Source organism: Taudactylus pleione, unplaced genomic scaffold, assembly GCF_031769625.1.
Source record: "Taudactylus pleione unplaced genomic scaffold, aTauple2 ptg000921l, whole genome shotgun sequence".
Lineage (NCBI taxonomy): Eukaryota > Metazoa > Chordata > Amphibia > Anura > Myobatrachidae > Taudactylus > Taudactylus pleione.
In genome coordinates, this window is record NW_028285322.1 from 697,648 (window position 1) to 724,139 (window position 26,492).

Consider the following 26,492-nt stretch of genomic DNA (forward strand, 5'->3'; position numbering starts at 1 on the left):
GACTATGGATGGAGGAAAGAGGTGGGAATTGGTAGTAGAGGAGAGAATAATGTAGCTGCTGAGGGGGGAGTAGAAGATACATCGTATCATGTGATCGTATGTACAGCATGTGTCAATCGTGTGGCCGGGACTACCAGGGAGTTCAAGGGAAGACCTAAGTTGAATCTTATCTTATGCTGGTCGTACTAGTGTATGGCCAGAATTAAGCAGCAGACTGCCATCATATTATGGTTGAAAAGATTTTCCCTCAGAAAAAGTAAAGTGATAATGCTCAGAGACAAACGTACTGCACTTCAGGAATTGAACAGGAAAGAGGGAACATTGCTACTATGAATTTAGGACCTGATTCAGAGATGGACAGATTTGCAGAGCCGCACACAAGTGGCTGTGTAAATCCATCAATCTCTGATGCAAATGCAGGAGGTGTCAAGACACCTACTTGCTGCATTTGCGGCATTGGTCGCAGTGATGGGAACACCATCGCAACCATCATGAACATTTGCTCCTTTGGTCAGGCTGCGGGAGATGAAGCTTCCCGCAGCATGATCAGGTGCTGGTCACGTAAGGATCAATCATGCTGCAGCTTGGGGAGGTTTGCAAGCGTGATCGCAGGACCCGTTCTGCACATGCACAGAACAGGTCCTGCCCAGGCTCAGAAACATCAGAGATTTATGTTCATCATTGAGTGAACGTACATCTCTGAATCAGGCCTTAGGGCCTGACTCAGACCGGCTCGCTAGCAAGTGGCCGCTCGTCGCAGATGATGTTCGCTAATGTGAGCATGCGTGTAGTTCGCAGTACACGTGCGCAAACTAGTACGAGCAATTGGAATGTGCTCGCTCGCCCTGCAAAGACAGCCCAGTGGAATGAGTGACAGGAGAGGCCATTTGTGGGTGGCAACAGGGGCAGGCCAGTAGTAACGGTGGAGTGGAGTTGCGGATGCAGGCGTGCCAGAGTGTTTACACGCCGTTTCTGGGGCGTGCATAATTAACAGGCACAGTCATAGTGCACGTCACCTGGTTGAATAATACACTGAAATGCTCGCAGTGCTTGCGGTAGGGTACAGTCAACCGCAAGCGCTGCGGTCAGATTGGATGGAACCCGATGTACCGATGGCTGTATATACTTCCTGGAGATGACGTACGCTAGTGGGGAGGCTAAAGACAGGCTGGTGGGCGTCTATAAACACAAAGTGAACGCTCGCCAAGACATAATGGGTGTGCTTATGCCTTGCTGTGTGATCGCCTGCCTTGACGTCACTTAGCTAAATTTCCATACACTGGGAGCGAGCGGTCGCATCTAGTGAGAGGGTCTGAATCAGGCCCTTAAACCACTATCTGATATATATAAAAAAAAATATATAGTTTGACTATTCTTATTTCCAAACTCCTTAGCCAATAGTGGGTCAGTTAATACTGGTATATATTAACAAAATATATTTAGACTGTAATAGATAGTTTGCATGCAAAAGACAAAATAGCATAATGATATAATTAAAAATAATAATAATAATCATTTTCAAAAGAAAGACAGACCAGTAGGAGTGATGAGAGCATGAGAGTAAGGAAGACACCATGGAACAGCTGAGTAGCACAAGGTATGGATACCCTACAGATCTCATGAACACTGACTCCAATATAAGTAAATGTTTTGAGAGTGTTTTAACTCCTATATTACAACCAAAATTGAACAAAAGTGACGCAGGAAACATACATTTAGCTTGTGTAATTATGTAATTAATAAGAAAAGAAAAAAATATAACAGCGCTGTGGGACACCTGCAACTAAATTGATATTAAATGGATACAATAATAATCAGTTATATCAGATGAATTGTTACCTTTTATTTGCTAAATTGTATAATACACATATAAACAACATACATCATCGGCCAATGAGACACTACTATAAAATATGCATTTTAAAATAATCAACAATGAATGATACTGTAACAATATCCTGAGTTATTTAGACAGCACAGAGACTAAGGACCTCATTCAGAGCCGGTTGCACAGAGCATGCGGTTGGTCTGAATGAGGGGAGGACCTCCTGAATTTTCAAGATGTCCTCCTTTGCGGTGGTAAGGCTGTGGGTTAACACCCACAGCCTTACGATCGCCTAAGGTGATGGTCGCGATGGTCAAGTCCATCGCGACCATCGGAGCTTACGGCGAGACCCTAGGGTAGGGTCTCACTTGTCATAAGCCCCGGAGAGCTTCTGGCTCAGTCAGAGCCGGAAGCTCTACACTGACATTACTAGTGATGTCTGTGGGGCCGCCCCCAAATGGTAGGCGTTCCCATGGGAACGCCCCCGTTTGGGCTACCACCCCCCCGGCCCGTCTTCCAAACGGGGGGCGAGCTGTCAATCAACATCGACAGCTCACCCCCTTTGGATCAAGACCCGCTATGACCGGCGCTGTCGGTCGTAGCAGGTCTCACGCATGCGCACGACGGCGCCGTCGTGCGCATGCTCTGTGGGGGGCCATCGACCCGGTCCCAGCGCATCGTCGCTAACGACCGGGTCTGAATGACCCCCTAAATATCAAATACCAGCTGGTGACTGATCCCTGGTAGTACTGATGATCAGCTGTACAGGCTCGTGCTGAATATCTCATATAAAATCCGGGTAAAAAGATGAAAATAAAAGGGAGCTCACTCGATTCAATATTCCTCTTTATATATCAATCTCCCGATTTATTAGACAAACACTGTCCAGATCTCTCCGTGACCCGCACGGAAAATTTCAAGGTTGCTCCATATATTGGTAAAATGTGAACTCTTACCACCAGCCTCCCGGTCCTAGCTGCCGTCTAGCAGGGATCTCTCACTCAAACTCAGTCTCGGCTTGCGGCACCCGATAATCACCCACTTGTGTGCAGTGACCTGTGTGTGGTACCTTTATTGTCCCACAGTGGTGGGAGACAAATCCCCAATTCCACTGGCTCTATTTGTAGCGGTCACTCTCCACGCTGCGGCTCATCCCGATGCCTCTCAGTGATGCACGGCCTCTCCGCACGGTATCCGGAGATATCCGCGACACCCGGCGGAGGCACGACTGTACGTCCTGATAGGAAACAGACCTCCGACTTGACCGGCTCTGTCTGCAGCGTTCACTCTCCATGTCACGGCTCACCTGGTAATTACCAGCAATACACGGCCTCTCCACGTGGTATTCCGAGGAATTATGTCATTCTCAGCCGAGGTGTATTAATGTGTCCTAATAGGATTAAAATGTCTCAGCCTCTCCGTTATTTCAGGACTGGCAATGATGGCAGAATGGTTATCCAAATAGTTGTAGAAAGTCCTGCTGGACTAAGAATGTCTCAATAACCGCTGATGTAAAACTCTAACGCGTTTCTTCCCATCGGGATTTCCTCAGAGGGGTGTGTCCAATACAATGTCTATTCACCCTTTATATACCAGGTTCAATTTTGAATTTTTAAAACACCTGTGTATAGTTAAATCATTCAATTAAGCTCAAATTCGGAGCAATACTGACATAACTGATATTGCCATGGAAAATTATACCATATTTCTCTATACATTCGTACACATAATTATATGAAAACAGAAAAAAAAAATATATTTATATATATATATATATATATATATATATATATATATATAAATAATGGTACTAAAAAATAATAATACTAATAATCTTAACAAATAAATACCTGCACCTAACACAATGATCTATAAAGATGTCAACCTTATATGTTCTAATAAATAATAATTAAATAATGAGTGCCCTATAATCTATGTAGAAATTAAATTAAATAAATTAAAAGATAAAAATAAATAAAAATAATAATGAAAAAAGTGTGTATATGTGTATGTGTAAATACCACTGTAAATGTTAAATTATTGTTACAAACAAACTGCACATATATTTTATATGGCTGACAATATGAACGAGAGTGTAACAAATATATATTACTACCATTTAAATAAATATTAATAAATCTGGTGGAGAACAGATAATCTAAACTGACATAATTTAATACCAAAACGGACCTGTTCTAAAGCATATGCTACACATACTATTAATCCATCCAAGGATTATAGATGTTACACCTCTCAGAACACCACACCTCAAATATATATCTATTGATAACATGCTTATCTCAAAAATAGAAAAAGAATCTATCTATGCACCAAATTACAGATAAATATATGAATATGTAAATGAATGAGGTATCCAGTCCTCAGTTAAGATCAGCACCTTTGGTCACATGAACTAACGCTGAGATATGAACCCTTACTCTATAAAAAATCTATTCTTAGGATATACAAGAGATGAATATATGATAATATATGAATATGTAAATGAATGAGGTATCCAGTCCTCAGTTAAGATCAGCACCTTTGGTCACATGAACTAACGCTGAGATATGAACCCTTACTCTATAAAAAATCTATTCTTAGGATATACAAGAGATGAAGAATGATGCATATGCATCATGACCCAAATTAAATATTTTACTTCAAAGAACTTCATTAAGATCTATAGTTTCGTTCAGGCCTTCAGGAAACAAACTATTGAATTCATGTATCCAATACACTTCCCGTGTGCAAAGTCTTTTATACCTATCTCCTCCTCTACAAGTGTGTTTAATGTGTTCCACGCCCGTAATAGTAAGACTATCTGGACTGCTATTATGATGTAGTGCAAAATGTCTAGAAACACTATGAGTCATAACCTTATTTATTATGTTTCTTCTATGCTCTCCAAATCTAAGTTTAAGATTTCTAGTTGTTCTGCCTATATAGGAAAAATTACAACTACATTGTAATAAATAGATAACATATTCAGTTCTGCAGTTTATAAATTCCTTAATCTTATAAACTTTATTGGAAAATTTCAATGAGAACTCTTTGGTTTTGTTATTAACATAAGGACACATCAAACATCTGGTGTTTCCACACTTGTAAAAGCCTGGTGGAATACTAGGAATCCAAGAACATTTAGATGACTCATTCTGCTGCTTACTGGATCTAAAAAAACTTGGAGCAAGAATACTCTTCAAATTACGATTTTTCTTAAATACAATACATGGTTTATCCTCAATGATGTTTCTGAGGATGGGATCGCCCTTAAGAATTGGATAATTCTTTTTAATAAGGTTTTTAATTTGATAGGCTGCCTTATTATATTTACAAATATATGGTATTCTTTCTACCAGTTCCTTATCTGAAGATTCATGGGTGATTTTGTTAGTATCAATGAACTTGTTCCTATGTGTCCGAGAAGGTCCCAATAACTGTTCCCGATCCATTTTGTATATGCCAAATCTGAGCTGCAGTTTTTCTTCAACCTCATTAATTGTCCTTTAGGGATATTATCCCTCCAAGGTTTATAATGTGCACTTTTATAATGGAGGTAGTTGTTAGCATCCACCTTTTTGCGAAAGGTGGATGTAACAATGGTGTCATTCACCACCTGTAAATGAAGATCCAGGAAGGAAATGGAGGCCCTATTGAATTGGTGCGTGAATTTTAAATTATATGTGTTATTATTTAAAAAGTCAACAAATAATTGTGCTTGTGCTTCTTCCCCATCCAAAATAATAAACAAGTCATCAATATAACGGCCATATAGGACGAGACCCGCGCCGAAAGCCCCACCCCACACATACTCATCTTCAAACGCACCTACGTATAGGTTAGCGCAACTCGGCGCGAATCTCGTCCCCATGGCTGTTCCCATCACCTGCAAAAAATGACCACCATTGAAAATAAAATGAATATGTGTAAGAATAAATCTAATAGAATCAATCACAAACTTTTGATGTTGTGTGGACAATTCATATGTTTTTAGAACATTCTCCATGACATATAAGCCTTTGTCATGAGGGATGTTCGTATATAATGACTCTACGTCCAAGGTTAAGAAACCATAACTCTCTTTCCAATAAAAAATTTTGATCAAATTCAATACATGCGTGGAATCTCTAAAATGTGATTTAAGTGAAGTGACTATGGGCTGTAAAAAAGAATCAATATAATGTGACAAATTACTAGTGAGGGAACCCAAACCAGAAATAATAGGATGCCCTGGAGGTGATGTGAGTGATTTGTTTCTTCTTAAGGTTAGCAACCATAGCAGCAGCGTGGAACACCCGCTTTAAACATAAAAACATATATACAAACATAATATATATATATATATATATATATTTATTGATACAATTGCCATTTTTCACAGATACATTACAATTTTACTATTAGATTATTTTCATTTAACATTGATTTAGGGTCTTTTTGCAGCGCCATTGGTTAAATTCTGGTTTAAGTTTTTGTAATTATGTAATTAATGCTTACATTTGTATAAAAAATTAAAAAGGAATGTCCCTTAGTAAAAATTATAAAACGCATACAATTTAAATTGGGGGAGTAAAATCACCAAAACGTTTCTTTTTGCTCCCAACATAGGGTCTGATTTAGAGATGAACACAAACCCGATGGTTTGCATAAATCTCCGATGGCGGGGGGAACTGCACATGTACACAACGGTTCCTGAAAAATAGCTTGTAGTTCCCCCTAAGCCGCAGCCTCATGGACAAGCTGCGGCTTTTTGGGGGTGGGGACGGCCACCGGGTCAGTCTTACAAAACTAGGGCGTGTCGTCACCGTTTTGTTGGGTGGCATCTGTCCATGGCTAAGCAGTTCCAGTCTAACTAAGCTCAGGTTTACGAAGATGGCCAATGGCTGCGACCATCGCGACCGATTGTCTTAATATTAATCCGAATCTGTGTCTTTCGGTGCAGCATTTGCAACTGCGATTCTGGCAGGAGGCATCTTTTGTCCTCTGACATCTCTTGCTGCATTAGCATATTTTAGTATTGCTGCTGTGTCCAAAGACATAGCAGTGATTCTATTAACATCCAACTCTGAATCAGCCCCATAGTGCCTACTGACCTCATATCAACTCTGTATCAATGGATACAGATGTATCATTCACTTTATGTGGTTACTAGGATAAGACTTACTATATTGTTAATGGGTGGAACGGTTATTTAAAATCTTGCTTTGAGTTTGCCAAACTTATTTTTTCGAGATCAACACTCATCCAGATTAATTTATTAACTTAACCATAGATTTTAAAGAATAATGGACTTTTTAATAATAATTCTTTGATTTGTTTCAGGTCTCTATTTTAAAGTATTGGTAGATAATGACATTTAAAAACATAATGCATATAAAATAAACTTACTATGTGTGTATACAATATATTCAAAAATTTATTGGAGTCCAGGTAACCAACAAGATAGATGGCAAAAAGTGAGGCAATCTGAAAAAGAAGCAAATCACAAAATAAGAAATGCATATATATTTTAAGCAACCACTACACCTTCCCAAATAGAAAACATATACAACTGTTAATGTTTATGTTAGGAGGCGGATTCAACTAGACTTAAGTTGGGCAAAAATTACTTATGACCGCTAACAACCTTCTATACTGTTATGCTATCTTATTTGCCATTTGTGGAGGGGGTCAGGTTGATTTCCCCACTCTTTCATGTACTTCACATAGGTCGCACACTGAAGATTTAACATGCAACATCCACTACTTGTTGTTTCAATTGAATTGTAAGTCAATTGTGAGTGCATGTCATGAAAATATTCTGCAAATGTGCGTAATGTTAACCCACAGCTAATTGAATCGGCCCCTTAGTCTGTTACTTGTCATATAAAATACAACAATTCAGTTAATCAATTAATGAGCACCAGAAGGCCTTACTAACCATAGGATTGTTTTTTTCTTGACCTGGCTAATTTCACAATGATGCTATATGCGAGTTAACCCCATCGCTGCTGAGGGTTTTCTTACTTTTGTGCTGAGGTAATTATTTCCGGGACAAAGTGCCATACTCATGTGCAGACGGAGCGTCGCGCATGCCCATTACACAGAAGCCCATCGCTGGCAGCGGTAGGCTGTCAGCAGGTGAGCAGAAGACTTCGCCGATGATGAGGACATTGCTGGACCTCACCAAAGGGGTAAGTAATGATGAACACCCAGTGGCATTTTCACTGCGATACTAAACGAAATATGCTGCTGGTATTAAGTTTCATTAATAAATGGGGCCCTAAGTACATAACTCAGGATTAGTATAGCACATTAAGACATTTTAAAAATTGCATGGTGCAGCTAAATCTGTGGAACGTCAAATGAGGCTATTTGACGCAACTTGAGGATAGGTGTATGTGGATACATCTGTATTACTTGTGGACTATCTAGAATTTCTAAAAGAAAGGTTTACTTCATCTACATTGCCATGAGGTAACTAATGTCATGCTCAGTGGTGTATATATTTTAACCGTTTGCAGGCAAGTATAGATTTTGTGCTAAATTTAGGTAATGTATCACCTATAAAATGTATACAATTAAGCTGCTCAGAAATAGGTGGAACTGGTCACATCAACACAAGTGTTTAAATCCGACAAAAACAGTTGCGCGATACTGGGCACAGGGACAGAATTACATGTACATGCATTCACCTGTGGATTTGAATAGGCCGTATGATGATTGGAACTACTAGAAAATAAAATTAGATACGGTTTTGGACTATTGGGCTTTTTAGGTACATACAAGTAGCAATTTGGTGGGAAGTAAGTCAACAAGATGCAAACTGACTAAGCAAGTTGCTGCATATATGGGTAGCTGTACATACACTTAAGAGTTTTGAGCGCATTGTCACTGTTAATTTGGTCTTAGACGACTCCCGCTGGGAAGAATATTATGCCTGCGACTAGTGGCGATGTAATTGTGCCATGTAATTTCCCTTGATTCTATAAACTATTACATCAAACACCAATTAGGGGCTGAAAATGACAATGTTAAGCCCATTGAGTGCCAATTCAAAGATTGTAGCAGAACTATAGAAAAAAGGAGTGTTTTATGTAAACAAATCTTAGACATTGCAATTGCTGAGTAAACATTAATAACAGTGTTACAATGTACACTTATTAGGGCACACGTTCCATTCTAGTGAAAATCAATTGCAAAAATATGATTGTTTTCCTTTGCCTCAAGCAGAATTCATATTTCATGTTGGCAAAAGCCATCCTAAGGGGTTAAAATACTTTGTATTCCTCTGTAAAAACAATGTGTAGGCACTGTCCAGGTTGCATCAAACTTAACCATGTGCATGACTTCAGAAACGAGGACAACCTCTCACAACCTATATGGAGAGCTGTTGCTGAGTAATTAGCATCTACGTAATTAGCATCTAGAATTCTTCTATTATAAAGTTAAAAAAAACAATGCTAAATTGTAAATGAAAAAAAAAAATTGGACTATTAACATCTTGTCCAACCTTACCTACAGATGTGGTGTAACTGTACTGTGTTCTTTAAACTCCCTGTGTTAAAGTCTTCAAAGAACATAACATCCAGTGCATGTGTCATTTTATTTTTCAAAATTCACACATACAAATGTACTATTGTAAATCTTACCTGTGTTAGGAGAACAAACTGGGCAAATTGCCAGGGAAGCATAAAAAATACATTAGAAACACCAAGTGCAATTAGGCTTCTTCTACCAATATATGGCGTCCTTGAAAACAAACAAAACAGAAAACATTTCAAGAAGTCAGCAAATTAAAGTGATTAAAAAAAAAAAAAAAAAACAGTGCAAAGGAAAGAATCTGCAATGACTGTATGTAAAGTATATTTTAACCATGTGGGCTTTTGTCCTCCAAACCACACTTTCCCTCCAAAGTTTGTTATCTACCATTCACATATTACTAGAGGTCAAAAATAAATCTTGTTAAAAGATCATAATCATGCCCTTATGTTGGGTACACACCAGACGATATGATATAGATAATTATATATATATATTAGTTCGTACAACCGTTAAACGATATATCATCCCGACCATCTGCAAGTGTGTACACACAATATATATCTGTGAACTACATCTTTCACACATACAGTATATTGCATTGGCCGTGCTGCACAGCAGATGCAATATTTCGTACAGATATAGTGTTAACAGACGTCTAAACGGCCGCACAATATGCTGGCCACAGGAACCATTGCAAATTACATCATAACTGGTTCCACTGAGCAGACATGTTATGCAGCTGATTGGCAAGTATGTATGCACAATATCATTTTGTGGATCCTTACCAAAATCGCTGCATCGGACTTAAGGGTCCTATCCATTAGCAGATAAAATGAATGATTGAACGATATATTGTTCAATCGTTCATTATATCTGCAAATGGATAGGCCCTGAACAATGACAGATGCGCACTCCTGCGGCCGATAAACCGCATCTATCATCTCTCCAACATGTTGGTCAATTATCGCATATAGCTGTATGATATTAGCAATATCGTGCAGTTTATGTGCGGTAAACGACGAAAGATATTAGCAGCCGCTACAGAGAAAAAAATCCACTCGCTGAATGATGTCATGCGATATTGTTCATCGTTTGCCAAAATCTGTCATGTGCATGACAGATATCGTTCAGCACATCCACAGGAATTTTCAATGGATATCTTTTGTCTTTCATCGCTCAAAAATACATCTGCTAATGGATAGGCCCCTTTAGAGTTACAACAAACAAGGCTGACTTTGAAGCAAAAAAACAAAACAAATATAAATAAAGCAAATAAAACTACTTATAACAGTAGTTGAGTTAAACATTTTGTACTGGAGTCCTCTAAGAAATGTGAAGACATTAATATTAAAAAAGGTTTTAAACATATAAGCAATTACATTGTAACGAAAGTAAATTGCCTGCAGGTCATTGGCTTTATAGCGAACAGATAACAAGACTGTCTATTTGTTACATGGTTATTTTATCAATGCATATTTAAATGGTACTTATTCTCAAATTACATTTTTGCTGTACTTACAGCACTAAAGAGATAAGGGTCTAAATTGAAATGATTAACGGCTGCAAACAAAAGGATATGTACATAACTTTTTTTTATAGCAGATTAATAACAGCAATTTCATAGACAGCAACTAAGTCACCCAGAAAAAAAAATACAAAGGGTTCATTAAATCAATGTAATAACATACATCTAATGCTACATTTTAATTTAGTAAGATAAAGCATTCATTCTATTTGTCATTGAGGTTAATTAATAATCACTGTATTTTCTACACTATACATTGTAAAACCCATCTATATAAAAAAAAAGCAATAGTGAAAAGTTAAATATAATATTAATGCACTTTGGGCTTGATGCAGTGTTGAATACAAATCCATTTGTGGAGTGCAACTTGCGTCTTTGTACACTGCATGCTATGGAGCTGAACATAAGCAAGTAGAGCACGGTCGTATGCATGCGAGTCGAATCTCCGCTTACAAATGAGAATGCAGAACTGGACTGTAAAGGTGCATTCTCACATAGGCAAAATTAATTGAGGGTGCATCAGTGGAATCGTGGGCCATGCAGAGTTGTGTGTACACGTAATACGCCTCTTTACAGATGAATCTTCAACACCACAGCTGGGGTGGGACAATTGTTGATAATAATGAGGGCTATAAAACCGAGTGTAAGGAATAGGGGTGGTCAGGCTGCATAGATACGTACAACTCAGCATATGGGTGAAAACGTGCATTTAGTTCTGTGCAAGCAATGCTGGAACAATTGCAGTGGATTTGACTTCAATTCTGCATCAACCCTTTTATACTGGATAAATTCAGTCAGGTCCATATATATTTGGACACAAACATTTTTTGTTATTATAGCTGTCTACCAAAACATATTCAAGTTACAGTTCTATAATGAAGATGGTTTTAAAGGGCAGACTATCAGCTTTTATTTGAGGGTTCAGGAATTACAGGACCAAAAGTAATTGTGCAATTGACTCAAAAGCTTAAGCAGGCAAAAGGTCTGGAGTTGATTCCAAGTGTGACATTTGCATTTGGAAGCTTTTGCTGTGAACAGACAACATGCGGTCAAAGGAGTTCTCAGTGCAAGTGACACAGACCATCCTTAGGCTGCAAAAACAAAAAATAGCCATCAGAGAAATAGCAGAAATATTAGGAGTGGCCAAAGCAACAGTTTTGTACATTCTGAGATACAAAAAAAAAAAAAAAAAAAAAAAGAAGAACACACTGTTGAGTTCGGCAACACAAAAAGACCTGGATGTCCACAGAAGACAACAGTGGTGGCTGATGGCAGGATCCTTTCCATGGTAAGAAAAAACATTAACAAATCCAGCCAAGAGCAGAATACTGTAGTCTCCAGGAGGTAGGCATACATTATCCTAGTCTACCATAAAGAGGATACTTCACAAGAGCAAATAAAGAGGGTTCACCATCAGAAAGGGCAGATTAGACTTTGCCAAAAAAAAAAAGCCAGCCCAGTTCTGTAACCGCATTCCTTGCACGAATTAATCTAAGATCAACCTGTACCAGAAAGATGGAAAGGAAAAATAATGGACAGGGTTTGTAATTGTTCATGATCCGAAAGCATGCCCTGTACCTGTGATGGGTCTGTAAATTGGTTTGAGCAACTGCCATTTTGTATATCTCTGATCTGAGAATCATGGATAGGATCAGTAGTTGGAAGGTATGCTGATCCTTGTAGTTCCATATTGGTGGATCTTGGGGGACCTTCAGGTATTTTAGCTCTTCATTTAGAAATATATAAACATATGACCCAAAGTAGGTGCTATGATTATATAATGTAGAACCATCAAAGCAACTGTACGTAACTCAAATCTCTGCATTTTCTATTAATTTGCAGAATGTAAATATATTTTACAGACCTATTTGCAGTGTGGTGGGGGTATTTTGTATGTATATTCTTGTCTAGATTAACCCCTCTCGTATATGTACCTGTGATGGGCTTATAAATTGATTTGAGCAACTGCCATTTTGTGTAATATGTAAAACTTACAAACTGTTTGATGATTAGATAATTTATGCTTCTAATGCTGGAGGGTAGTGGTAGTTTTCACACAGTATCCCCAGAAAGGCAAATTTTTAATGTAGTCATATTCTATCCTAATATGTACCCTCACACGTAGATTGATCATGACCACCATTACCAGATCAAAGAGAAACCATACAAAAATAGCTCTGTGTAAGTTAATTGCACAAATACAGTTCTACATAGGTTTTAATTTTAGGGTTTGAGTTGTGCACACAATACTTTGGAATGAAGAAAGCCTACTTTTAAAATATACTGTAGTAGGCAGTGTTCTATCTAGGACAAAGTGCCAGCTGGGTGGCATTTTGAAATACCCAGGTGGGGGCAGTGTAATTTAGCTGAACACAGATATAATTTTTAGACTCTTGCAGATATAGCATACTTGCTGGCTGAACGCAGATATAATTGTGTCCAGCAATGCACATGGAGACAACGTGCAGCACACTGAGACACAGTGCACATCTGCTCTCGGCAATGTTCCCGCTGCCCAAACCTGTGCCTGTCACAGTAACTTAAGCGCAGCGCAACTCTGATTTTGGCCCTCTGCATTCAAAATGCTACGTTACTGTGTCAAGGCCACTGACAATAATGTAGCATTTTGCATGCAGATACAGCCGCAGTCGCACAAAGAATATAGGCATGCTTGAGTGTCCTATTCACATTGTTTTGTGAATAAGACGCATTTTAAGGGGAAAAGTCGCACGAAAAGCCGCTCAGCACTACAGAGTCAAGGGCTGTTTATCGTGCAAGGAGGCTAGACGTATGTGGACTAATCTGTAGTGTATGAGTCTAGCACCGAAGTAAGGAGATTTCAACTAAGGAGCAGCCAGGCAAACAGCAGGCAGGAGGATGACCAATAATGGTGTGCAAATACAATGAGAAATAGACAACAGTAGACAATGAACAAAAAAAACTTTTGGTGATATGAACAGTACTAGGAGATACTTTATGTAAAGAGGATGCAGGACAAATCTCTGGGGTTCAGATCAGGTATTAATCAATATCCAGGGACAGGATTATAAACGGGTACTAAATAACCTCCACTTTTTCACTAAACCTCTCAACAAAAATTGTGTGTGTTATTTACTTCTGCTGTATAATCTGTACTAGGAAAATGTTAATGGATTTTTTTTTTTCATTGTGGCCTCTTTATCAACCATTTTTACACAGTACAACAGACTCTCTACCTTCTGATGTACATTTTAAATAGCGAATTATCCTGCTTTGTGTAGAAGTTTTTTCACAGTCTACTGAATGTTGGTGAAAAGGGCTAAAAAGACGTCCTGCATCAACCCACAAGTTCACGCTATGTGATAACCATGCCTCTCTGAAAACCATCTTTTACATTTCTATTGAGCCTGTTGCGGTCGGTAGAAGATATTATTGATGCCGGTCCTGACCCCCCAGTGACCCTTTCATACTTCTGAAAGAGCCGTTTGCTGTTCAGGTAGTTTCTGGCGCATGTGCAGTGTGAAACACACAATCAGGCATGCTCTCCACTCTGCAGCAGCCCTTTCGCTTTCTCATACTGTGCACCATATTTCTGGAACATACGAGTCACTTAAAACAGAGAACTTAATGACATCTTTCAAAAGTTCTATATATTTTGCTCTATAAATATCACTGCAATTGTACTGCTTAGCACCTTTAGATGTATTAATAATCGTGGTAACTGCTGTCCCTCCAAGTTATATCGCCAGCATTATGTAGAAGTCTTTCACTTCTCTGGGCGAAGCTGACACTGCGCACGCGCACAATGTCAACCTCCGCTGGTGGCTGCAGACTGCGAAAGAGAGATCGGAAGATCTCTTTCCTGCTTAGCCTCCATAGGCTTAAAGTAGTTTACACCATATGAAGATGGTGTAAACTAACGTGGCCAAACTACACAAAGCTTCGCTTTTTGGAATTTGGTACATAGGGCTGAGATCGTAGTCCCCATTGATAACAATGGGGACTGTGATCTGCAGTGCTAATTAGCACTTTGCCAGAGATTTCTGGGAAATCTCATGCATCGTGCTATCAGTACATAGAAACTGCAGTTTTATATAATTTTATGGAAAAATAGCTTGATAAATAGGCCCCTAAGTCTGAAATTAGGTCACAACTGTGCATGATGTATCCAGAACATCTTTCAAAACAACCAGTGACCATGTTTTTCTTCCTGGTACAATACCTTTTAAAATAAGTCTACAAACAACCATTTGAAAAATACAGTTAAAAAGTTGGTTTGTTGCCTTTTTCCTTATTATGCACGGTTTTAATTAACATATTAATGCTACAGTAAGTTTTGTAAAGACTAGTACCTTAGAATGTATGTCAAAAGAAACATTTGAAGTACAAGGAATGGATATGAAAAACTTTCACGTAGCGGTGGTGTCCACATTACTCGGGTGCTCTAGAAAACAAAAAAGTTAGATATATTTTTTTAAACATAACTAGAATCCTACAATAGAAAAAAGTCACTTCTCATTTTAGCATCTAAAGTACTGTTCTCCTTTCAGCAGGTGCCACAATGATTCATGTCAAATGAGACTTTAGCAGTAATGTTTTAAAGTGGGGTTATAAAGTATCTCTAAAAAGGTTATATTCCACACAGGCTGCACACAATAGAAACAGTCTGAAAACAATACAATCCTCCAATCACATGATTTTGCTTTGTATACATTTGTATACATCAGTATACATGCCCTTAACTGATGTTCTCCTAATATGTTAACATCACATACTTACTTCACCATGGTTATAAAAGAAACATATGACTGTAACAAGCCCTCCAAGTTGACTGCCACTAGAAAATAGGAAAATAAAATATGTTATTACAGTCAGGGCATAAACCTATACTGGCAGATAAACACTTACGATTACAGTTAAAGGATCGTTTAATAGCTTTTAACCATAAAAACAGGATTATCAACCACCAAGTTTAGCTAGGCAAAATAATGCAGCCTTTCCAGAAGTTGACAGATTTATAAATTAATCTTCTGCATCACATACAGTGGGGATAATTCAAAATCGGGAATAAAAGCAAAAACACAAAACAAAAAACAGATCGTAACTTTACACCTAGGAAAAACCATGTTGCAGTGCAGGTGGGGCAGATGTATAATGTGCAGAGAGATTTAGAGTTTGGGAGGAGTCCAAACTCAAATCTAAATTGCAGTGTAAAAATAAAGCGGTGCAGCATTTGTGGGCTACATGCAAAAGCAGCCAGTATTTACCCCACATGCAAAAATAATAAACATATTTGTTTTTCTTGCATTGACACATGGTTATTTGCCCAGGTGCAATATTATTATTATTTATTTTTTTGCTTCCAACTCTGAAGCAGCTCCAGTATTAATATATACAGTATCAGATTACTAGACGTTAGCTTTGCTAATTTAAATATCTTACAAATCGGATGAAGAATCATATAAATTGAAACAAATTCGATCCTGCACAAGAGAATGTGGAATATTCTGTGAGCTCTTATCATATATTATTAACAATCGTTATTTATTATTTGTTATCCCACTTCCATGCCTATTTGTGTTATTGCTAGTGGAATCGTTTGGGAAAGAATCAAAGACCCATTTAGTACATTTTTTTAAAGTGATAAGACCAATAGTTAAATTATTCTGAGATACACATTTGTGTTTCAAGTTCTTTATATACATGGGATAATAGAGGTGTACATTAACAGGGTAATGGATTATGTAGGTGGTTTAAAATACAAATTAACAAAAATGTATATATATGTATAGATGTATATACAGCACAATTGGAACAGGGGGATCATGTTATTAATCGGTTCACAACATATGTTTATATAAAATAATTTATTATATAAAATTATTTAATTATATGTGTATCTTTTTACATTTCATCACTTAATTTGCATTTGTTAATTTTTATTTTCACTATATCACTATAGGTTAAAATTGTTCACAGTCACTTTAAAATTAATATATTGTTTATGAATAATATGAAAATCAATAATACCACTGACTTACACAACACACAATACTAGGCTTTCACTAGAATGTATTACCCTTATTTATATATTTAGGACAGACATATATTAATCATATTATAAATTACTTACAATTGGTGGTTTATGGTATAGTGTTACAAATTAGATCAAGTTATATTTTTGACACATTATAGGTATTATTTCTGTTGTACCTGATATATAATAGATATATTTTATGATAGTACACTATTTTTTTAATTTACAGTATGTTATTTATTTTATTATTTAATCATATACTGATATTGTTTGGTTTATAGCCACTTATATTTAAGTTATTATTTATAATTAGTATGGAAACAGATCAATTTATGTATAATATATTTATATCTATATATAAGATTTTACTATTAATTACTATTTTTATATATTTCTAGGCGATAACAATGAATATATTTATACATATTACTTATTAAGTTTGAGAGTAAAATATTTGATACAATTTGGGTTCATTTTATAAAGGATATAATAAACAGTCCCATATACACAATAGATAAGTATATAGCAATTATAGATATAGTATGGTTATGATACACAATATAAGAATTACAGTCTAGGTGATATAATTATCAGTTAGGACTGTAAAGTAAGAACAGTATTGGTAGAATTCATACTATAATTAAGACAATTACATATAATTCTTTAACAAACATACTAATCAATATTAAGATATTTGAAGTATATACTTATTGATTATTCCATTTACTAACTTTTTTATAAAATGTGATTAAGTGATTTATTGTATGGTCACTTATCATATATAGTAATCTATGAGTACAATGACTCAGTAATTACTGCAGGTGAAGGTTTAATTGATACCATGGAAATTGATGTCAGAAATTTAACGGCTCTGACTAGAAATCTATTATTATAGAAACAGGCTCCATAACAGTCTTCCCATGAGACGTTAACATGGAGGTAGGGGGCCAATAGAATATAGAGTGACCAGTGAATATATTTGAATTGACCAATAGGGGCTAGGCTAAGGGGATACATGAGGACGGAAACGAGTGCTCTGTTTGATCTGCCTTGATAAACCATCCGGTAGGCGAAACGCGAGTCGGCGTTTCCAGCATGTACTGCTGTTAGTAATGTTATACGTTAACTTGTGATTCGTAGCATATAAAGTTTGAAGCTGACCAGAGCTTTACTCTGTATAGTTTTCCTGTTCTCCCTGCTATATTATATAGACGGAGGAATATATGCACGATATGAAATGACATTGACACGATTGATTGCATTACAACTACACGTGTGACTCACAAGTTATACTTCGTATATCTCTCATGTTCTCCCCGCTATATGTTATAGACTTTGCACTATGTGAAATAACATGAACACGATTGACTGACTATACTATAATCAGATATGCGATTCATAGCATATATAACGTGAAGCCGAATTGAACTTCACTTTATATCTCCCTCTTTTCTCGCTGTATTATAAAAGCGGAGAATTGGTAAAGCAATGTGCAATAATATATAAATGACTGGCAGATCGTTTTCAGTAGTAGTGTCCGGATGTAGGCAACTAATGTTGCAATAATACTATATAACCATTCTGTCGCAATCCCCTTGTTACAATAGTAACTTATTGAGATACAGGTGGATACAGTATGTGTGGAAAGTATAATCAAGCATGATACTAGAGAAACTAACTATCAGGGAAGGATAGACCTTATTTGAACAATCATATACTATGATGTGTATATTTAATTGACACTTAAGAGATTGTTCTGATCAAACAATATAAGGTCTTTATAAATAGATATACAAACAGAGATCTAGTCATATTCCAATTTCATTAACAATATACAATTATAATAACACAACAGCGGTAATTGGAAAACATTTTTCCTTCTTTTTCTTTGTTTGTTGGATAGTGTATGGCAGGTTTTAGCAGGGGTACTAAGGGTACACCTGTCTCGGACCCCGAGGCTCAGAGGGCCCCGAAGTTCAGAGGGGTAAAAATGGGTCTGCAGCACCTAATTGTAGTTTATTAACGGCGACTGGCACAGCTGCCCACCTATTCCCGTCCCCCCGCCTCTATTACGTGTCACCCGGCCTGCACCATTCACATAGGAATGATATCGCAACGTTATAACGCTGGTACTGCACCCTCCGCTGTTCTGTTCCTGCAACCACAGCGCAGTCCACTTAAGAGGCTGCTGACGAGCAGGAAGTTGGAACAGGCAGCAGGCGACGGAACCACCGGGCAGATGGCTGGCACCACCGCACAAACAAGCAGCAACAAGCACCGTCAGCTCAGCTCCCAGCGGACACATGAAGCAGCTGCAGCAGAGTCTGGTAAGTGATCTATATATATATATATATATATATATATATATGATATTCATATTATGTGTGTGTGTATATATATATATATATATATATATAAATATAAATGAGTCGTCATGGGTAGGGGCCCCAGAGGTATAAATGTACCGGGCCTCAAGATTCCTGTTGCCGACCCTATTCACATATACAGCAGAAAGGATATCACTGCATACTTTTAAAGTGGATAATTTCTATAGTACATACAGTATAGTGTATGTGAAAGCATTATGATTTTAATTCAATGATTTCAAACTTCTCCATATGAAAACAAGGATGTTCTTCTGTATTTTATTTAAAAAAAATAATAATAAACAACGTTTTAATGGGTGCTCAGGTATAAAAATACCAGCACCCACACCTAAACTATATCCTTTAAAAAGTCAGCTGGGATGAAACTTATTAGAGGATACAAACTACACAGTGAAGTCAGTACTGACTTTATAATTTTGCTGCACCATAACTGCAAGTCCTCCGTTGTTATTATACACTGCTAGACTGTGTCTTAACGTACAGTACAGAGGCTTGCAGCTGTCATTCAACAAAACTTACTAGCAACAGACTGGGCGAAAAGGTGTTTTATTTATTTTTCCTGTAGAGGCAATGAATGTGCCTGGGGTTTTTATCTATGGGGGTCAGTGTGTGTTTTTTCTTGTGTGTGGAACAATGTGTTTTAATTTCCCCTCTGGGGACCAATGTGTGTTTTTTTTTCCTTTGGGGGGTCATGTTTTTTTCCCCCTGCGGAAGCCAAGTCAACGAGGGGAATAAATTGTTTCATTAAATAACAACATTTATTTAATTTTTTTTTTTTAAAGAAAATAATTAAAATATGAGTTATGGTAAGAACTTACCTTTGTTATCTCTATTTCTACGAAGTCCATAGGGTTCCACAGGATACCTTGGGGTATAGGTGATGACGTCAGGCATCTTGCACCATAGAGTTAAGTTTTCAGCCTCCCAGGATGCATCAGGGTCCCCCTCCTATACACCACCCCCGAGCCAAGGCATCTCAGTTACGTACCAAGCCATAGGCCGGAGGTGGAGAAGGAAGAGAGAGAAGAAAGATCTGGACACACACAAGAATCACATTCTCACCAGAGAGAGACAGAAAAACTGGTGACCAGAGTAAAGCCCATCTGCAACACAGGTGCGACAGGGCGGGAGTCCTGTGGAAACCCTATGGACTTCGTAGAAATAGAGATAACAAAAGGCATGTTCTTACCATATCTCATATTTTCTACATCAGGGTCCATAAAAGGTATCCACAGGATACCTTGGGGATGTCCCAAAGCAGTATCCTTTAAGGGTGGGGACGCTCCTGTGCTGAAAGGAGAATCCGCCGCCCGAAGGAAGCATCCTGAGAGGCAAAGGTGTCAAAAGCGTAATACCTCACAAAGGTATGAACAGAGGACCACGTGGAAGCCTTGCAGATCTGGACTGCAGAGGAACCACGTCAAGCTGCCCACGGAGGACCCACAGATCTAGTGGAATGAGCCCTCACAGAGGATGGAACCAGAAGGCCTTCACGAAGATAAGATTCTGAAATTGCCATACGAATCCAACCTGCCAAAGTTTGCTTTGAAGCAGGCCAACCTCTTTTACGGAAGCCATAGAGGGCAAACAAGGCATCCGACTTCCTAAAAGAAGAAGTGTGGTCAACATAAATCCGTAAGGCCCGCACAACATCCAAAGTGGCCTCACCCACTGAAAGATCAGGTGAATTAAAAGCCGGTACAACGATGTCCTCGTTGATGTGGAAACTTGAAACCACTTTAGAAAGGAATCCAGGACGAGTGCGCAGCACCGCCCTGTTCCTATGAAAAAATCAGAAAAGGGGGTCTACAGGAGAGAGCCCCTAAGTCAGAAACACGTCTGGCCGAAGCAATGGCCAGAAGGAATATTGTTTTAGCTGTAAGCCATTTAAGGTCCACTGAGCCCAGTGTTTTGAACGGCGGTCCCTGGAGAGCTCTCAGGACCACAGCCAAATCCCAAGGAGCCACCGGTGGAACAAATGGTGGCTGAATGCGAAGAACACCTTGCACATCAGGGAGCGCAGCAATCCTACGATGGAACCAGATTGACAGGGCAGACATCTGCACCTTCAGGGAAGCAAGGCGAAGCCCATGGTCTAGGCCAGCCTGTAGGAAAGCCAACACTCTAGAGAGGCGGAACTCCCGAGGGGCATAACCTCTAGGTCGACACCACTGGAAGAACGTATGCCACATACGATGGAATATTCTTGCAAAGGATGGCTTCCGAGCTCTTAGCATGGTTTGCACCACAGAGCCGGAAAGCCCCCTGGACCTTAACATGGCCGTCTCAACACCCACACCGTCAAAGACAGCCGAGTCAGGTCCGGGTGAAGACAAGGACCCTGTGACAGCAGATCCGGTCAGAGTGGTAACCGCAGAGGAACGTCCACTGACAGACTCTGGAGGTCCGAGAACCAGTGCCGCCTCGGCCACTCGGGAGGTATCAACAGGAGCGTACCTCCCTCCTGTTTGAATTTCCGGATTACCTGTTGAAGAAGGGAAAATGGAGGAAAGAGGTAGGTATACTGGAAAGTCCACTGGAGGGACAGAGCATCCACCAGAGACGCCTTTTCGTCTCTTGTTCGAGACCCGTACACCGGCAACTTGTTGTTGTGCCGGGATGCCATGAGGTCTCTCTCTGGAAGACCCCACCTGTCCAACAGAAGTTGAACACCGCGCGGAGTTCCAAGATGTTTATTGGAAGCTCCTTTTCTGCCTGAGTCCACCTGCCCTGGAACAAGTGTGGACCCGTGACCGCTCCCCAGCCCCGGAGACTGGCGTCCGTTGTTAACAGGACCCAGTTCGCCACCCAAAATGGGCGACCCTTGTTGAGGTGGGTCATCTGCAACCACCAGGCTAGAGACAGGCGAACCCCCAGAATGAGCACCATCGTCTGGGACTTTAGGCTCTGAGGCAGTCCATTCCATTTGGACAGGATCAATTGCTGCAGAGGTCTGGAGTGAAACTGGGCATATTCCACCTTGTCGAATACTGACACCATGGAGCCCAGGAACCGCATCGCTGAGTGCACAGACACTCGGCGACACTGCAGACAACTGCGCACCCTCAACTGCTGTCGCCAGTCCAAAAGGCAGCACCCGGAACTGGAAATGTTCGTTGCGGATTACAAACCTGAGGTATTGCTGATGGCGCATAAGAATAGGGACATGCAGGTAAGCGTCCTGAATGTCCATTGACACCATGTGATCCCCAGGTTCCAGCGCCAGAATAATGGACCAAAGGGTCTCCATCCCAAACCAAGGCACCCCCTCAAGGACTTGTTGAGCGCCTTGAGGTTGAGTATTGGACGGTAAGACCCATTGGGTTTCTGCACCAAAATTAGATTGGAATAGAAACCCTGGCCCCTCTGGGAGAATGGAACAGGCACTATAACTCCAGCCTGGAGCATAGTGTGCAAAACCTTCCGCAGTTCCAAAGCTTTGTTCCGTGTTCTAGTGGAAAGCCTGTGGTGAAGAACTGGGATGGAGGCCTGAGCCGAAAGGAGAGGGCATACCCGTGAGAAACCACCTCGTGAACCCAGGTGTCCGTCGTAGTTATCGACCAACACTGGGCGAACTGAAGCAGGCGGCCTCCCACTTTGGGATCCCCCAAATGGACGGCCAGAACGTCAGGCCGCAGGCTTGTCTTCTGACTTAGTTGCCGGACGTCTGGTACTCCATGCCTGTTTCCTGTTCTTGGCCGATTTCTTGGGCCCAGCCTATCGGGGAAAAGACTGCTTTAGGCCTACCCTGGGCCCTGTAAGGCCGACGTACCAGAACTTGAAGGGACCGTAGCAGACGGGAGACATGCAGACTTGGCTGCTGCCAGCGTAGCAAAAATTTTGTCTAGATCCGGACCAAATAGTACTTCTCCATTAAAAGGCAAACCTTCTAAGCCCTTTTTGGAATCAGCGTCCGCTTTCCAAGATCGCAACCATAAGGTGCGACGAGCAGCAACAGCTGCAGAAGAAATCCTAGAGGTGAGGATACTGATATCCAAGGCCGCTTCATTGATGTAAGTGGCCGAGTCCCGGGGATTGCCCACCAACTCGGCCTGTTCAGCCGAACAGTCAGAGTCCAAAGATGCCTCCAAACTATCAGCCCAGTGCTCCATAGCTCTGGCTACCTAACACATGGCCATAGCCGGTATGGACGCCCCCCCCTGCAAGGGAATAAATGGACTTTAGGCAGATTTCCACCTTGCGGTCCGTAGCATCCTTCAAGGAGGACATGGAAGGCATGGGCAAAGTGGCACTTCTGACTAGGCGTGTCACATGGGAATCAACCTGCGGAGGGGATTCCCACTTAGAAAAATAATTGTCAGCAAACGGATAAGCCACGGCTAAGCGCCTCTGAGGCTGATACCGTATTCCGGGATGCTTCCACGCCTCCTCTAAATGGTCTGCTAACTGATCAAAAAGAGGAAACACTGTGGAGTCACCCTTAATATCCTTGAAAGAGGCATAATTGGATTTGGACACCGGAGGAACATCATCCTCAATAATTAAAGCCGTGCGGACTGCCCGAATAAGGCCAGGAATATATACCTTTGACTTAGTGTCCGACTCTTTAGTACGAAGAGGTTCCTGGTCAGATAGATCCAGAATCTCCCCATCATCGGACGTCACGTCGTAATCCTCATGAGGAGCAGACAGACGCCACAGGCCGCTTATGTGGCTGCAACACAGACTCCCCTTGTAAAACATCCGACAAATGCTGTACTGAAGATGTCAGAGAATTAACCCATGCAGGCTCCTGTGAAACCTGGGGAGGGGAAATAGGGAGACTGTGGGGTACCATCAGTTGTCTCGGGAAACCCTGCATGGGTGACGACACCACTGACTGCTGGGACAATCCCATCTGGGAAAACGCAGGTGGCGGAGCTAACTGGCCCACTAGGGTTGTAAGCAACTTAGTGAAACAAGCCCAGGGAGGTTCCTGTACCGGAGCCGTGACAGTAATTGGCCGTGCCAATATATAACACTGCCGACATAGGCCCTCCGCGTTACCCTCCCCCTCCGCTATTGGTACATTGCACTTAGTACACATAAGCTGGAGAGGAAATTCACTCTCAGATATGATGGGAAGTATGTGACCCCTCTCACTGATACTCGTTAGTATAGTGGGAGAAACACCCTGCAATCACCGCACTGCAAGGGCTTTAGCAGAGTAAGAGAAGGGACAGTAAAATGGCTGACAGTAGAAAATGAAAGTACAGGCAGCAGCACTAGCAGAAGTCACATACAATGCAGAAGAAATTAAACCCAGCACTATCAGCGCTGTTTCTCAACTACAGAGACACAGAGTCTGGTAGGACACAGCGCTGCATACACTTGACCTTAAGCCAACGGAGGAGAGGTATGCCGGGGGACCCAGATCGCGATGCCACCGATCAGCAGATTCTAGCAGCGTTCACCATGCTTTGCAGAGATGGCCACCGAGGAGCAGAGAGGAGGCCGGCCTGGGGGAGGAGCGCTGCCACAGGACCAATCGGCAGTGCGGAGATGGCTGTGTGCAGCGGGGTAGGCGCCGGCTGTATACAGGGAAGGCGCGCTGCCCTGGCATGCAATTAACCTCTGAGACGCCGCAGCACTTGCCGCTCAGCTGCGGACCGCTGTCCCAGGGGGACAGTGGAAGCGCAGGTTAGTACCTGGCTCCACGCTGCAGCCAGTCCCCAGGGAGCCCCCTGCCTGGGGACTGTGGACCATGTTCTCAGCAGGGACCCACCGCGGGACTCCCGCTGCTTACCTGCTCCCCTTAGATCCGGCCATGGTCCAAAGCATCTGGGGTCACCGCTAACCGTAACCCCAGACACTTACCAGCATCCCCGGATCAGTACCGGCGTTCTGGTACCGGAGGGGTGTAGGGGAGACCGAATGGACGTCAGCAGTGACTGTCCATGTTGTACTCCCAGATGTGCAGCCACAGCTGCCTTGAAAGAAACTTCAGGGGCCATTCTTAGCCCCCCTCTAAACAGGTGCGCCGACTCCGAGCCGGGCACCAACGAAACTGAGATGCCTTGGCTCGGGGGCGGGGTATAGGAGGGGGACCCTGATGCATCCTGGGAGGCTGAAAACTTAACTTTATGGTGCCCGATGCCTGACGTCATCACCTATACCCCGGGGTATCCTGTGGATACCCTATGGACCCTGATGTAGAAATTATGATTTTTTTTTTTTTCCTGTGGGGGCAATGTGTGTGTGTTTTTTTTTCTGCGGGGGTGTCAAACTGCATGATCTGCTGCAGCTGCCATGTCACTTACCTGTTTCCCTGCTCTAGCTCCATGGCAAATCTCCTGTGATTCGGTCCGGCATTTGTCCAGCTACGGCTTCCAACATACTCCCCGGCTTTCACGTGCAGCATCCCCACCAGTGCCAGCTGCTGTGCGCAGCCATGAAAGTCTGAACCAGGTGACTGTTCATCCACCAATAGGAGACCATTATGTGGTCACATGATGCCTGCAGCCAATCCTTGACAAGCCAAGTGTATATAAGGATTCTCCCTGCACACAGCACTTGCTAGTGCAATGTTGTCCACATCCTAGCTTGTGCTAATTCAGTGAGCTCCTGCAGATTTTGTTCTATTCTCAGCCCAGAAACTCCAAATGCATTTTCCACCTTGCTGCACTACCAGCTCCAGTACCCTGGTCCCATTCCGGTATTCCAGAAATTCGGTCCTATGCCAGTGTTCTAGCATTCTGGTGATCCTACAATTCGGTCCCATACCAGTCTACCAGCATTATGTGGACCATTCCAGTTTTCTGAAGAAAACTGGAATGGTCCACATAATTCCTGAGGGCGCAGACCACATCCAATGAGGCCTCACCTGCCGAGAGGTCTGGTAATAGAAAGGCCGGTACTATAATTTCCTGATTAAAATGGAAACTAGAAACACTAGGAAGGAACTCAGGGCGAGTACCGCCCTGTCCTGGTGAAATATCAGAAAAAGAGGACGACAGGAGAGTGCTTCCAATTCTGACACCCTCCTGGCAGATGCAATAGCCAGAAGAATTCAGTGAGCTCCTGCAGATTTTGTTCTATTCCCAGCCCAGAAACTCCAAATGCATTTTCCACCTTGCTGCACTACCAGCTCCAGTACCCTGGTCCCATTCCGGCATTCCAGAAAATATCAGAAAAAGAGGACGACAGGAGAGTGCTTCCAATTCTGACACCCTCCTGGCAGATGCAATAGCTAGAAGAAAAAAAAAAAAGGAAAAA

The 26,492-nt window shown here is 41.0% G+C and overlaps 1 protein-coding gene across 1 annotated transcript in view; it reads right to left on the reverse strand.

The window, feature by feature from the left end:
- DPY19L1 (dpy-19 like C-mannosyltransferase 1) overlaps nt 1–26,492 on the reverse strand; it is a gene marked incomplete at its 5' end in the record, with an annotated part of 210,672 nt that overhangs the window by 146,537 nt on the left and 37,643 nt on the right. Inside the window, 4 exons of the mRNA XM_088459640.1 lie at nt 7,214–7,291; nt 9,457–9,556; nt 15,206–15,297; nt 15,633–15,690. Coding sequence (XP_088315766.1) covers nt 7,214–7,291; nt 9,457–9,556; nt 15,206–15,297; nt 15,633–15,690 — 328 coding nt within the window. The remainder of the gene's footprint in view (nt 1–7,213; nt 7,292–9,456; nt 9,557–15,205; nt 15,298–15,632; nt 15,691–26,492) is intronic.